At 39.9% G+C, this 14233-nt stretch overlaps 1 protein-coding gene and 1 long non-coding RNA gene across 2 annotated transcripts; both read right to left on the bottom strand.

Moving 5' to 3' along the window:
* Window positions 1-78: 78 nt before the first annotated feature.
* apol1 (apolipoprotein L, 1) lies at window positions 79-7221 on the bottom strand. Its single transcript, XM_061084220.1, has 18 exons — window positions 7182-7221; window positions 6946-6993; window positions 6788-6856; window positions 6633-6686; window positions 6431-6496; window positions 6064-6141; window positions 5898-5957; window positions 5684-5764; window positions 5503-5547; window positions 5026-5112; window positions 4686-4742; window positions 4459-4554; window positions 4274-4324; window positions 3709-3750; window positions 2911-2988; window positions 2751-2787; window positions 2316-2367; window positions 79-2077 (listed from the first exon to the last, which is right to left on the bottom strand). Exons 2-18 carry the CDS (start codon window positions 6976-6978, stop codon window positions 1120-1122), a joined length of 1944 nt encoding a protein of 647 aa, XP_060940203.1. The 5' UTR covers window positions 6979-6993; window positions 7182-7221; the 3' UTR covers window positions 79-1119.
* A 2550-nt stretch (window positions 7222-9771) lies between these two features.
* Window positions 9772-10251, bottom strand: LOC133018021 (uncharacterized). Its single transcript, XR_009682799.1, has 3 exons — window positions 10193-10251; window positions 10047-10103; window positions 9772-9835 (listed from the first exon to the last, which is right to left on the bottom strand). It is a non-coding gene; the product is annotated as an uncharacterized LOC133018021 (long non-coding RNA).
* Window positions 10252-14233: the final 3982 nt, after the last annotated feature.

Here is a 14233-nt window from a genome sequence, read left to right as displayed (position 1 = left end):
TTCATTTCAAGACTATCACAAACTGCACAGATTGTGTTTCTGACTTTTTATTAACAATTTACATCTATGACACATGAAAATCTACAGTTTATTGCACTTAAAAAGGCTTCACCAAACAACCAGATCAACCCAGAGACCGAAGAGAAATAAATATGAAGTTCAAACAGTACAGATGACACAACTCTTAGATTGGTGCATTTCATAAATTGACATTTTAGTTGTACTATGACAATAAGACCAAGTTTGGAGTGAAAAGGTAAATTAGTTGTTGAATTTGACACTGGTTCAAAATAATATAACACAAATCCAAAAACGAGGTTAATAACATTCGACGAAATGAGCAAATAACATGTGCAAGTTCAGTTATTCCCCTAAAATGCCCCTAAAACCTAATGAGATGAAATATCTTTCTCCATGTGCGTAGAAATAAAGTCACAGCTACATTTACAAAGGATTGGCACTGTTGTAAAAATAAATCCCTTTTGCCCAGCAGATTTAAACAAAGCTTAGTATTATTATTATTATATTAAATCAATAATGTTTAAAATGAGTCATTATCATTAAGTCAAACAAACCGTGAACATCCCACATCAGATCTAAAACCTGCAGCACATGATGTAGTGAAGTGGTTTCATTCACCACAACTACACAACTTCATGAAACACACTGATGCTCCACTGCATCACACTGTGTTTCTGATTATTAATAAGACAAGGCACAGCTCCCATTGAGTTTACACGATCTCCTCCACTGGTCGGTGGAAGCTCCAGTGCTACGACATGAACCGACAAACTTTGACTCTTGCGAATCAGAAATATAAAGTCTAGAAAATATTCTGCATTTGTTTCTTTGATCAATCTAAAACAGTTTTATCACAATACACGATTGAATTAACATTTTTAATCCCATTTTCTGAAAAGGCAACGCAGCCGTTTGAGACGTTGGCACAGATATGAGACTTTATCTACTTTAATGACTACAAATTTCACTTCCTCCTTCTAGAGAAAATGCTGATCAGCTGTCGGGCAGCCAGTTCCAGAAGATTAATTTTAGAAAACAGTTTTTCATCAAGAGTGACGTCTCCTCTTTGGACACTTGTAGTTTTGAGCCAGTCCTTGTTCAAACATATTCCCGGTTCTCATAATCCTTTTTGATGGCTTTTTTAATGCGGTCGATTTCATCTTCTTCCTCATCTGAACTATATTTATGTTCTTTTTTCTCGTTGCTTTCCAGATCGGCCTTTTCCTCTTCGGCGACGCCCTCTGGAGTTGTGGCCTGTAGCTCCTCCCGTATGGAGTTGAGCTCCACCAGACCGTCGTGCAGCTGCGTGGCCACTTCCCGGATTTTGGCGGCGAACTCCGACTTGGCCCCTTTCTTGAGTTCTTTGGAGTCTTTGGCCACGAAGTAGATGTCCATACCCACGAAGAGTCCGGTGAGAACGCCGGTGGCCATGCTGGCGATCTGCACCGCCCTGGCTGCCGTGCTGCCCGCCACGTTGGCGATCTGAACCACACGCATGATCTCGTTGGCGTTGATGAGGATGGCCTTTCCTGCCATGGCGCCGTCCTCGTAGAAACTGCTGCTGAGCACGGGGAAGTCCCGGTTGTACGCGTGTTTCTTCATCTTGATCAGGTCGAACTTGCGCAGTTCTTCGATTCCCTGCTTGATGAACTTCAGGCACTTGTTCAGGTCCAACATCTTCTCCTGGTAGTCCTGCACGATCTTCTCCACCTTCTTGCGGTCCATGGAGTTGTTGACCTGGTTGGAGATGCCGGCGCCCGCTGACGTCAGACCGCCGGCCGTGGCCACGCCCAATCCCACCGCCGTCACGATCAGGGAGGTTCCGAAGGTCACCGGGGCCAGGGCGAGGCCGGCGATGGTGGCGATGCCCCCGATGGCGCTGGTGGAGCCGCCGGTGATCTGAGCGATCTTGGTTCTCTTGTTGAATTTGTCCAAGCCGTCGGCGAGCGTGTTGAGGCTGATCACGTGCATCCAGAGACTCTCGGCGCGCTCCGAGAACAGTTTGTTGAACACACGGATTCCTTTCTGCACCTTATCGGCCGTCAAAGCAAACGCCCTGAAAAGAGAAGGTTGACAGGGATCACAGAGAAGTCACTGTATCTAAAAACGACTTTGCTTTCCAGTCGTTGATCCAGCCAGGTGGAGACTGGTGGATTTACTGGGTCCATGAAACACAGTTAAGACGTGGATACCTTGAAACTTTGGCACATAAAACCAAAGGCATCTGGTTAATAACACATATACATGGTGAAGTGAAGAGATGCAGTGACATGCATGTGTGAGCTTTCACTTACTTGGCCTCTTCCTTCTCTGTCATGTCTTCAACCTGAGGCGCGTCCTCCCATTCTGAGGAAGTAATATAAGACAATCATTAGCTTTCCAATCATGTTGGAAACATCACAAGGCCAATATCTGTTCACCAGAATATGACGCCCATTAAATACTGAAATACACTTTTCTACCAGACGGGATATTCTTCCATTAGAGCCCGACACCGATCTAACAGATCTTAGCTTTGTTATACTGATGCGTGAAAGTTTCCTCAAACTCTAAACTTCTGTCTGAACTGTTATGCTGTAAGAATAAAATATTATATTGGCTCAAACCTTTGCTGTCCACATACTTTTGGTCATGTATTATGTTTACAGACGGAAAAAAAAGCCTCCGAACAAATCCAAATAAAAGTAAACGAAAGTTAAAAACATTGAATTCTCTTATTTATGACTTACGCTCCACCGTGTTCCACCACTCCATGAGATCCACATCCTGGAAGAGAACATTAGGGTTTGTATGGGGGTTGCAATTGTATGTTTATTAACATGCATCAGACTTTGTTCACATATACATTTGGTGATTTGTTTATATGTATTTTTGGTTTTAGATATTAACCTGATGGTCTTCAGGCTCTGACGGGTCGACACGGAGATCCTCCAGCCGGTCGAACAGGGACCGGCCTGCACCATCGTTCTGAGACAACAGAAACCATACAGCTTAAACATGCATCTGTAAATTAATATAATACAAATGTAAAAAAATATACAGTCTCTAAAACCCTAAGCTGGCTCTGCAGAGAATAACACATCCTAAGTATCATGTATGTTGTTTCTCTTGCGTGTTTGGATTCAGAGGAACAGACGGTGAAAGCGATTCTGAAAACAATGACTTGTTCCTTCTGTTTTTTTGCAGAAGTAAAAAGAACGAAAACCCTCAATGGACGCGTTGAAAAGGGAAGCGGAGAAACCAGTCTGGCCACATAGCGAACTAATCTCATCTCATCTTCCGTGCACAGACTGTGAGGGAAGGTGTGTGAAGGGGGGGGGGGGGTGGGGGTGGGTTTCATGTCAGCAGGGGAAGAACAACAACTACACAAAGCAGCAGGTCGGCTGTAATCATCTCTGCTGGGAGCTGAGACCGAAGCCCCGGGGACAAACCGGTGAACAACTGCAAGACAGACGTTGTTTTCAGAGGGGGGGGGGGGGGGAGAGTCAGCTGACTGAAACAGAGCTTTTGTAATCCTGAACCACGATGAGTAAGACTCCAACACGTCAGGCAGACACAGAGATAATGAGCTTCTAGAGAAATGCCTCAGTGTGAGAGAGAGAGAGAGAGAGAGACGACTACACAAATACAAGTAAAAGGAGGAGAAGGAAAAGATCAAATACACTATTTGGACTTAATTTTCTTTACCTCTTCAGCATCCGCCTGCCCGGGCCGCTGAATAACCGCGGACTGAAACAGATGAAGACACACACACACACAAACACACACACACAAACACACAAACACACACAAACACACACACACAGTTAAAACACTTCAATATACATTTTTGCTTTTGGGCTGATATTTGCTCAAAAACAACAAGTTACAAAACCCCTTGCAAAATATTTGTTGTGTTTCCACTTTCCGCCATGTTACTGTGACTGTAACCATGACAACATTACAACAGGAGGAATCAGGAAGTCATCAGGAAGAGAGATACAGACGATACTGAACACTGACTAAATGAGCGGAGACAGAAACAGACTCATCTTAACAGCGTTTCGCTTTCTTCTGTCAATCTTTTAGAAACAAATTTAAAGTTATAAAGAGTTTTAACATTTTATTATTTCATCCATTAGATCTCTTCTGCTGCTCTGAGAGAACATTCCTCTCCAGTGATTTGAGCTGCTTCTCTGAAAGCGTTAACACAAACAGGGACTGTTGTCAAGGGAGGAGACAAGTTAGGACAAGTCACATGTTGGAGGTTTACCTTGACCCGTGGCATGAAGGGATTGTGACGCTTAGGCTTCTTGACTTTGGTCTAAAAGAAAAACAAAGCAGCGTTAACTCAAACTCTAGAATGTTCTTTAAAGCTGCAATAACAGTAAAATGATTCCAATGAATATCAAAACTAAACATTCCAGGGAGAAATGAAACAGAAGGAATTCAGCTGACCGCCTCCTTGTTCTCGTTGGGCTCCTCGTCTTTCTTCTCCTCCTCTTTGGATGAAGACTCATCTTCTTCTTTCAGTCCTTCATCATCAGACGCAGCCTAAACAAACCATCAAAGAATAAAACTTCATTTGTACTCAATAAAGTTCACTATAAGCTTTTGTTAAAAACTGTTGAATGAATGAATTAAACATAAAACTTTAAGCCTTTTAGATAAACACTGTCTTGTACCTTTGTTGCAGCACGAGACATAAACGGGTTATGGTGCTTGGGTTTTTTCACTTTGGTCTGTAAAGAAATGGAGTGATTAGAGCACATGAGGAGAAACAACTGGAAGAACTACATTTCATTTCATCAGTCAATTATATTTGACTGAAGACAACTGCATCTGGGCTCAAATCATTGCTATCAGCTCTAATCACTGAAAGATAAACACAATCCACTCGTGGATTCAAACCATAAGAAGATAAAGGACAAACACTTCTTTGACTTGTATTGGATTGTTCAACGTCACAAAACAATACGAAAACAAAACTCTGTCCCACAGTGAAGAGTAAAGAGAGCAACTCACTGTTTTACTCTCTGGAGGATTCACCTCGTCTCCGTCTTTGGCTTCAGCAGATTCATCTGGTTTCAGTCCTTCATCGTCTGAGTGGCTCTGCAGCAAAGTAAACAACTCATTTAATAAATGATTCATATTTTAGCAAAGTCTGTTTGCCTTGAAATGTGTGTGGGCAATATTGTCCTTGTGTGATTAACAGCTCATATTTTACAGATATTTAAACAACAAATTAAACTATTTTAAAACGGCTAGTAACTTTAGCGGGAAACTCCGACTACATTTCTAAAAAGCAAGAAAGTGAGTTTATGTAACTATTACAGCAAAACACGTCATTAAACTGCAGCCGACATGGAACAGATTTATTTTAATACGATCTATAAATGGTTCATAAAGACAGAAAAGTTTGGAACTGTGATCAGAGAATAATCTCCTGTTTATCAGCTATATATTCAGTCTAACTCTTTCACTGTGTGAACACATCCGTACCTGACGGTTGCTGCTCAGCTTTGTTTTCCCTGTTCTCTTCATCTCCTGTAATCAAACCAGAACAGTTTTGTGAAACTTCGATACACACGGAAACAGCTCCGAGCAGACACACACAGCTCCGAGCAGACACACAACAGCTCCGAACAGACACACACAAACAGCCACTCAAGCTTTACTCCACCTCCTCTGACGGTCGCACAGGGACGACAGGAGTCTCTGCAGCCTTGTCCTTCTTCTGCCGGGAGGTCATTTCCTTTTTGTCCTTCGGAGGAGAAAACAATATATTTAACCACTTATGACAGTTTAAAAAAATAGCCTAATGTTTAAATGTTTAAATGTAACAGACAGCCTGCATATCTGCATGTTTTTGTAAATATGGGAAGTGCAAACTGAACCTGATTATCCTCGGCCCCTCCTGGATTCACTTTATCGTGTGTGGATGTCCTTTTCATTTCCTGCAACACACAGAGTCAGAGACAGACAGAGGAGGAGTCAGAGCCGAAGCTTAACATGAAACACATGTGGCTGAGCTGCAGCTGCTGCGTGACGCTGAGTTCAAACCTCTGCAGTTGGTTTGGATCGGACCGCTGGGGATTCACTCTTTTCCTTTGTTTCTCTCTGGATCGCGTTGCTTTTGACCTGACAAGGACACAAACACACACAAACAAAAACACACAAACACAGGCAAAGTAACACAAAGTCACACAGTGTGTTGTGCAAGAGGACGGGGGGGACACAAAGTAAGCATTTAGTTTGGATGGTTTAGGTTAGGGCAAGGGGCTAGAGAATGTAGTGTCCCCACTAAGATAGAAGTACAAACAAGAGTGTGTGTGTGTGTTTGTGTGCGTGTGTGTTTGTGTGTGTGTGTGTGTGTGTTTGTGTGTGTGTGGTCACGATGACTCATTGGTGACACAGTTAGTCGACTGACCGGTTTCGACTTCTCTTCCTCTAGTTTCTCGTTCTCTTTGAGCGTCTCTGTGTCTTCAGCGTCTTTCTGCACAAAAGACATTAGATATGAAAGATGAAAGTATATCAACATAAAGTTAATGAATCACATCCATTTACAAAAGGTAGAAATGTTTTTTAGTTTTTGAGCTCTTAAAAAACATCACAATCCAAACCAGCCTTACTTTGGCTGCAGGTCGAAACGGGTTCAGCTTGGTCATCGCCTCGGAAAATTTATTCTGAATGAGAGAAGAGAATAAAAAAGTCAAAATCAAGATCAAATGCATGAATGATAACAAAGAACCTTGAGTAAATTAAAGCATTTAAAAACCCGTCTGACATGTTTGTGACCGTGCTGGCTCTCCTCGTTCTCCGACGTCTCCTCATCATCAGAGTCAGAGTCCTTCTCCTGTGGATGGAGATAATGATTGAATCAAACTATCACCAGCTTCCTATCTTCTGTGGATTATTACATCACGTGATGAAAGGACATCTCACCCGTTTGTCGGGGTAGAACGTGCTCTTCATCATCGCAGACAAACCGTTCTGATACAGGACAAAGACACTGTTACTCTCCACTTAATGAAATCATATCTCTGATCCTGACTTACTAAAGAACTTATACATTAAGCTTTGGGTAAAAAACTTCTTTACTATCGTTTACAGCTTCAAGTCTCTGACCAAACTGTTGAAGCAGCAGAGAAGATATTCAGTGACTCTGGTACACAACCCACCTGTTTGCCTTTGGGCTTCTCTGTGGAGGAGATATCCTCATTCGAGCCTCCTGAGGGTTCGGTCTTTTCTTTTTCCTGATAGGAAGCAAAACATTTCTTATCAGCATTTCACTAATCAGAAGCATGAACCACTTCCTGGTTGGGAAACGGACCTGAAACGAGGAGGTGAAAGGATTCTTCAGGTTCTTCAGATTCTTGGCTCCGCCCTGACGGAGAAGACAAAGCTCTTTAGGTTTCAAAACCGACGTCTTCAGCTGTTGCTTTAGTGTTAATGTTGAATGTTAATGTTACAACTGAGCCTCATCTGTTACCTTGGAAGACTTCTCTGAGAGACTGTCGCTGCTGCCAGAGAGTTCCCCCTCCAGAGACAAGTTATCCTGCAAACAGTGAAATACTATAACTCTCATAATGGCAAAAAGAAAAAGGAAACACTCATGTTTCTTTTCAAAATTATATAATCAGACCTTAGAATGTATTTGTTTAAAAAATCAGTAGATTGAAATCATAACATTTCTGGGAAAAGATTTTGTTTTAAGTAAATGAAAGCCAATGAGATGAAATACGAGCAGGAAGAACATGAGTAAGTAAGTAATAAGTTTGAAAATGCTGCAGTTTTTAACAAGAAAACAATCAAACTACTTCCAAAAACCGAACACAACAACCAATAAATAAGACTGGAGTGTTTGCAGACCCCTGCATTTTACAAAAGATTATACAAATCAAACTTTTAAATCAGGCCCTGTGCGATGTGTGGATTTTATCAAGACCTTTTTCAATCTTGAGAACACAAAGCAAAGTGCAAACCAGTGTAGCCTTTGACGCCATTAATACTTGTTAACCTATTAAAACCTTCAAACTTCCATCTCACCTGAAACTGAGACTTGGCAACTTTCTTTTTGAACACGCCACTCAGAATTCCTCCTTTCTCCTGAGAAAACAAAACAATCAAACATCAACGATCACGTGATTTACAGTTATGGTTGGAGTCATCAGGTGAGGATGTAGGAAACGACTTTAACAAACCTTGGTGCTGTTCTCAGACAGATTGTCGTTGCTGCCTGAGAGCTCGTCGGGTGCGTCCAGGTCGTCCTGAAGGTGACAAAGAAATGTCAACAAATTAATTTACCATCTCCAAATAATGTCGCACAAGTAAATGTTGCACAAGTGAGACGCACAACTCTCACCTGAGACCCTCTCCTCACTCTCAAAAGCTTTGGAGATTTTTTAAATATTCCACCGAACATCCCAGCAGACTCCTAGAAAAATAAAGATCACATTTAAACAGTTTGACAACATTTTCTCCTGGGTCCTGATGTTAAAGGGACAAGTTAGTTTAGGAACTACCTCTTGAAGTTTGTTCAGATAAAAAACAAGTTCATGGAGTTTACAGGCTTGAAGAATCCTCACCTTAGTGTTTCCAGTCGCTGACAGATTGTCGTTGCTGCCTGAGAGCTCGTCGGGTGCGTCCAAGTCGTCCTGAAGGTGACAAAGAAATGTCAACAAATTAATTTACCATCTTCAAATAATGTCGCACAAGTAAATGTTAGACAAGTGAGACGCACAACTCTCACCTGAGACCCTCTCCTCGCTCTCAAGGCCTTTGGGGATTTTTTAAATATTCCACCGAACATCCCACCGGACTCCTGGAAAAATAAAGATCACATTTAAACAGTTTGACAACATTTTCTCATGGGTCCTGATGTTAAAGGGACATCTTAGTTTATTAAGTTAAAATGGATGTTTTGTTCAGATAAAAAACAAGTTGATGGAGTTTCCAGGCTTGAAGAATCTTCACCTTAGTGTTTCCAGTTGCTGACAGATTGTCGTTACTGCCTGAGATCTCACTCGGTGCAGTCAAATCCTCCTGAAGGACAAAAAGAAGCATCTACTATTATTATCATCGACTATATAATGTAAAAAAAAAAATTTATAAGACGAGTTATACGCTCAAATCTCACCTGAGACTGTGTCCTCGCTCCGAAAGGCTTTGGAGATTTTTTAAATATTCCACCGAACACTCCACCGGACTCCTGGAAAAAAAAAAAAATTAAATTTAAACTACAGTTTAAGACTATTTTCTTCTCGTGGAGGATTTTAGTGAGAAATTCCTTATTTTTTCTGAGGAAATTCACACAGCAGCTGAAGCCTTAAGGTTTATCTTAACCTCCCCAATTTACAAAAAACAAACACAAGAACACAAACTTTAATTTCAACGAGTTCACCTCAGGAAAGTTGTGTTAAACAACAAAAGGAAGCCATAATCCAGTGTTTGAGCAGCAGTGGAATTAAGACCTTCCTTCCAGAATGTCTCAACACTCAGGTTAGAAAATGGATGTTATGCTACAGTTCAGATGTTCCAGATTATAACCTGGTTGTGTTACACTGTACAAGACTAATTCATGGAGTTTACAGACTTGAAGAATCCTCACCTTAGTGTTTCCAGTTGCTGACAGATTGTCGTTGCTCCCTGAGAGATCGCTGGGCGCAGTCAGATCCTCCTGAAGGACAAAAACAACCGTCAACAATCATTATTCTCAACTAATAAAGTAACAAAGAGTTAAAGTGAGACGAGTGAGATAAACAACTCTCACCTGAGATTGTGTCTTTGCCTTTGGGGCTTTTTTAAACATTCCAGTGAACTTCCCACCAGACTCCTGGAAACAAAGAATAGAAATAATATTAAAACTACAGTTGAAGAAGTTTTTCCCTCGGAGCAGAATTCCTCTGGTTTTCATGCAGGTTTCACTCTCTCTACCTGACACAGAAAGACACCCATTGACTAACTTGAGTGTTTGAGCTGCATTAGAATCTCTCGAAATTGTACCAGACAAGTTGATGGAGTTTACAGGCTTGAAGAAACCTCACCTTAGTGTTTCCAGTTACAGACACATTGTCGCTGTCGCCTGCTGCAGTCAAATCCTCCTGACGGACAGAAACAAGCATCCAAGATTATTTCCATCTACTAACGACGTAACCCGTGTTTTAAGACGAGTCAGATCCTCGACTCTCACCTGAGATTGTGTCTTCTTTTTCTTGAACATCCCACTCAACATCCCACCCGACTCCTGAGGAGAGAAAAACGTCACATCATGAGTTACTTTAATATCAGACCTCACATAAACATCTGAATTATAGAGCGGCTGCAGCGATCAGAGGGACGGGGGGGATCTACCCCTGAGCCAGAGCTGTGGGTCAAAGTGCTGATGGATGCAGGTTCAACCTAGCTCACAAAAACAACAACAACACACATCGCACACGTTCCATTCAACATGATGAGCTCTGCACATCAGAGCGACTAACCTGTGTCACTGAGGAATCACACAAGGCTCTTTGGGAGAAATAGATTATATAAATAAATGTTTTTACTCAGGATGTGATGCAAATATAATAAAGTCAAGTTTTCTAAATGGTTTTGGGGACAATTCATGTGATTGTTGTTACAGCGTAGACATTGTTGCCTAATTTGCTTAATTTTAGGCCACATACTACATATGTAAACTGTAAATTTGTATTATTTTATAAGTTTAAATGATTTAATTTCAAAGATTCAGTAAAATCAGGAACTTGAAAAACAAAAAAGAGTCAAGATAGTCAGAAAAATGGAAAATATACAGCCAAATATCTCATTAAGTCTACGTGTCATTACTTTGTTTTTTTGTATTTTTTTAATTTATCCTTGTAACATGTTAATAATCACTATGTTATATCATTTTTTGTTATATTTTGGTATCTGGTGAGACTCACCTTAGTGTTCTCAGACTGGCTGCCATCGCTGAGTTCACTCTCCAAAAGATCCTGAAACACAGAAATGATCCGTCAGCCTCATAACACCACACCAGGGTGAGAGTCATGTGATAACTGTATTTCCCCGGTGAGGATCGAGTTTCACCTGTGACGGCCTCCGGACATGCCCCGGTCTGTGAGTCAGCTTCAGGATCCCACCCAGGACACCGGGTTTGTCCTGGAGAATAAAAACAGGCCAGAGGAAAGTTTAGTTTCAGAGAATAACATGAAGAATATCACAGAGTAGAAACTGAAGCTCACCTTCGATGACTTGTTTTTTTCTTTTAAACTCTCACTACTGGCAGAGAGATCAGGATTGTGTGAAGAGAGGGTGGCCTGGCAACACACAACTAAAGTTTAACTACAGGTCAAAACACATTGCACATACTCAGGTTACAAGTTAATTACAGTATACTATGGGAAAGTTGAATATTATACTATTAAGTATAGAAAACAAGATGAATTAAAGAAAAACACGACAAACCTGTGGTTGAGCCTCTTTGGCAGATTTGGTCGTTTTCGTGAACATTCCTTTCAACCCGCCTCCTTTCTCCTGAACATGAAAAATTAACGTTCAATGATTTATAATTATAATAAGGGTTGAATAGAAAAATTAAACACAAACATTCCCCCACCTTGTTGCTGTTCAGACTCTCGCTGCTGTTTGAAAGTTCACTGTGGGTTGATAAGTTGTCCTGTGATGTCAAAACAGAACATGACATTATGATGACATACATTTAAATCAAAAAACGTTAATTTTTGATAAACCTGCTGAATATTTTATTCATTAACTTTCTTCTTTTTATCAACTCTACAGTGAAGTGGCTCCTTTCTGACTTTAAATCTAATAAAGTAAATATTCAAAGTACAAAGTCACCTGGTCTTGGACAAGTGGAGCTGCAGATTTGGACGATCTCTTGAACATCCCACCGAATAACGCTGCTTTCTCCTGAAGATTATTATTATATTATTATTATTATTATATTTAAACTAATATTCATCTGAACACAGCATGAGGTCAAGTATACAAAATCACGTTATTAAATTATTTGTGGTGATAAAAAAACTACAAACCCTTTTACAACACAAGCAGTAAAGTATTAATACTCATGACATAAACAGAAGTTAAAAGTATGAATATTTAGGACAATAGAGTATTAAAAACTACAAACCCCATCACAACATAAGCAGTAAAGTATTAATATTCATGACATTGGAGTATTAAAGTATTAATATTCATGACATTACAGTATTAAAAACTACAAACCCCATCACAACATTAACAATAGTTTAAGTATTAATATTCATGACCTCACAGTATTCAAAACTACAAACATCACCACAACATCAACAGTAAAGTATTAATATTCATGACATCGGAGTATTCTAAACAACAAACCCCACCACAACACAAGCAGTAAAGTATTAATACTCATGACATTGGAGTATTAAAGTATTAATATTCATGACATTACAGTATTAAAAACTACAAACCCCATCACAACATTAACAATAGTTAAAGTATTAATATTCATGACCTCACAGTATTCAAAACTACAAACATCACCACAACATCAACAGTAAAGTATTAATATTCATGACATCGGAGTATTCTAAACAACAAACCCCACCACAACACAAGCAGTAAAGTATTAATACTCATGACATTGGAGTATTAAAGTATTAATATTCACATGACATTACAGTATTTAAAACTACAAACCCCATCACAACATTAACAATAGTTAAAGTATTAATATTCATGACCTCACAGTATTCAAAACTACAAACATCACCACAACATCAACAGTAAAGTATTAATATTTAGGACAATAGAGTATTAAAAACTACAAACCCCATCACAACATAAGCAGTAAAGTATTAATATTCATGACATTGGAGTATTAAAGTATTAATATTCATGACATTACAGTATTAAAAACTACAAACCCCATCACAACATTAACAATAGTTAAAGTATTAATATTCATGACCTCACAGTATTCAAAACTACAAACATCACCACAACATCAACAGTAAAGTATTAATATTCATGACATCGGAGTATTCTAAACAACAAACCCCACAACAACACAAGCAGTAAAGTATTAATACTCATGACATTGGAGTATTAAAGTATTAATATTCACATGACATTACAGTATTTAAAACTACAAACCCCATCACAACATTAACAATAGTTAAAGTATTAATATTCATGACCTCACAGTATTCAAAACTACAAACATCACCACAACATAAACAGTAAAGTATTAATATTCATGACTTTGGAGTATTCAAAACAACAAACACCACCACAACACAAGCAGTAAAATATTAATACTCATGACATAAACAGAAGTTAAAAGTATTAATATTTAGGACATTAAGAGTATTTAAAACAACAAACCCCATCACAACATAAACAGTAGTTTAAGTTCATGACATTGGAGTATTAAAGTATTAATACTCATGACTTGACGGTATTAAAAACTATAAAACTTATCACAACATAAACAGTAAAGTATTAATATTGACTTGACAGTATTACAGAGTACTCAGTACTCACTGCGACCCCTCCTCCATCGCAGTCCAGATCCAGGTCGTCGTATCGATCCTGTCAGAGAGTAAAGAGGTTTTTAAGAATCACTTGCAGCTCGTTCCGGAGCAGGAGGAGAAGTTTGTCAGTTCACTCACCATCGTTTCCTCTTCTTCCTCCTCTTTTTATTCTTCTTCTTCTTCCTGCAGGTGAAGCGGCGCTAGAGGAGAAGGAACCAGGAGCTTTGTTTCCTCCACATCGTTCACGACTCGACACCGAGACTCGCTTCCAGTCGCTGGGATGAAAAGTTTAAGATCCGCCCCCTCGGTGAGAAATGTAAAAATGGCGGATCTGAGACTTCCCCTTGATCCTGTATAACTGTGTGTGTGTGTTCACCTCAGTGTGTGTTACCTTGGTGTGTGTATACCTGAGTGTTGTCCCCGGTGTGTGTGTGTGTGTATGTTACCTGTGTGTGATAGAATGTGTTTGAATGTGTGTGTCACCTGAGTGTGTGTTTGAACTATAGACTGTATATTTAAGGTTTGAACGTGTGTTACAGGTGTGTGTTGGTATGTGTGTTACCTGTGTGTGTGTGTTTGAATATGTGTTCCCCTGTGTGTGTTTGAATATGTGTTCCCCTGTGTGTGTTTGTGAATGTGTGTTACCTGTGTGTGTGTGTTTGAATATGTGTTCCCCTGTGTGTGTTTGTGAATGTGTGTTACCTGCGTGT

Source organism: Limanda limanda, chromosome 13 (assembly GCF_963576545.1).
Source record: "Limanda limanda chromosome 13, fLimLim1.1, whole genome shotgun sequence".
Taxonomy (NCBI): Eukaryota; Metazoa; Chordata; class Actinopteri; order Pleuronectiformes; family Pleuronectidae; genus Limanda; species Limanda limanda.
The sequence above is the reverse complement of the archived record's forward strand: the minus strand, read 5'-3'. Positions and strand labels throughout refer to the sequence as shown.

Excerpts from the sequence above, each read along its gene's own strand:
- apol1 (XM_061084220.1), bottom strand. The coding sequence starts at position 6,978 with ATGATGAAGAGCACGTTCTACCCCGACAAACGG. Across the intron at positions 5,765-5,897 it reads GAGGGGCCGAGGATAATCAG|GACAAAAAGGAAATGACCTC; the intron begins GTTCAGTTTGCA and ends TCTCCTCCGAAG. Across the intron at positions 2,078-2,315 it reads ACAGAGAAGGAAGAGGCCAA|GGCGTTTGCTTTGACGGCCG; the intron begins GTAAGTGAAAGC and ends TTCTCTTTTCAG.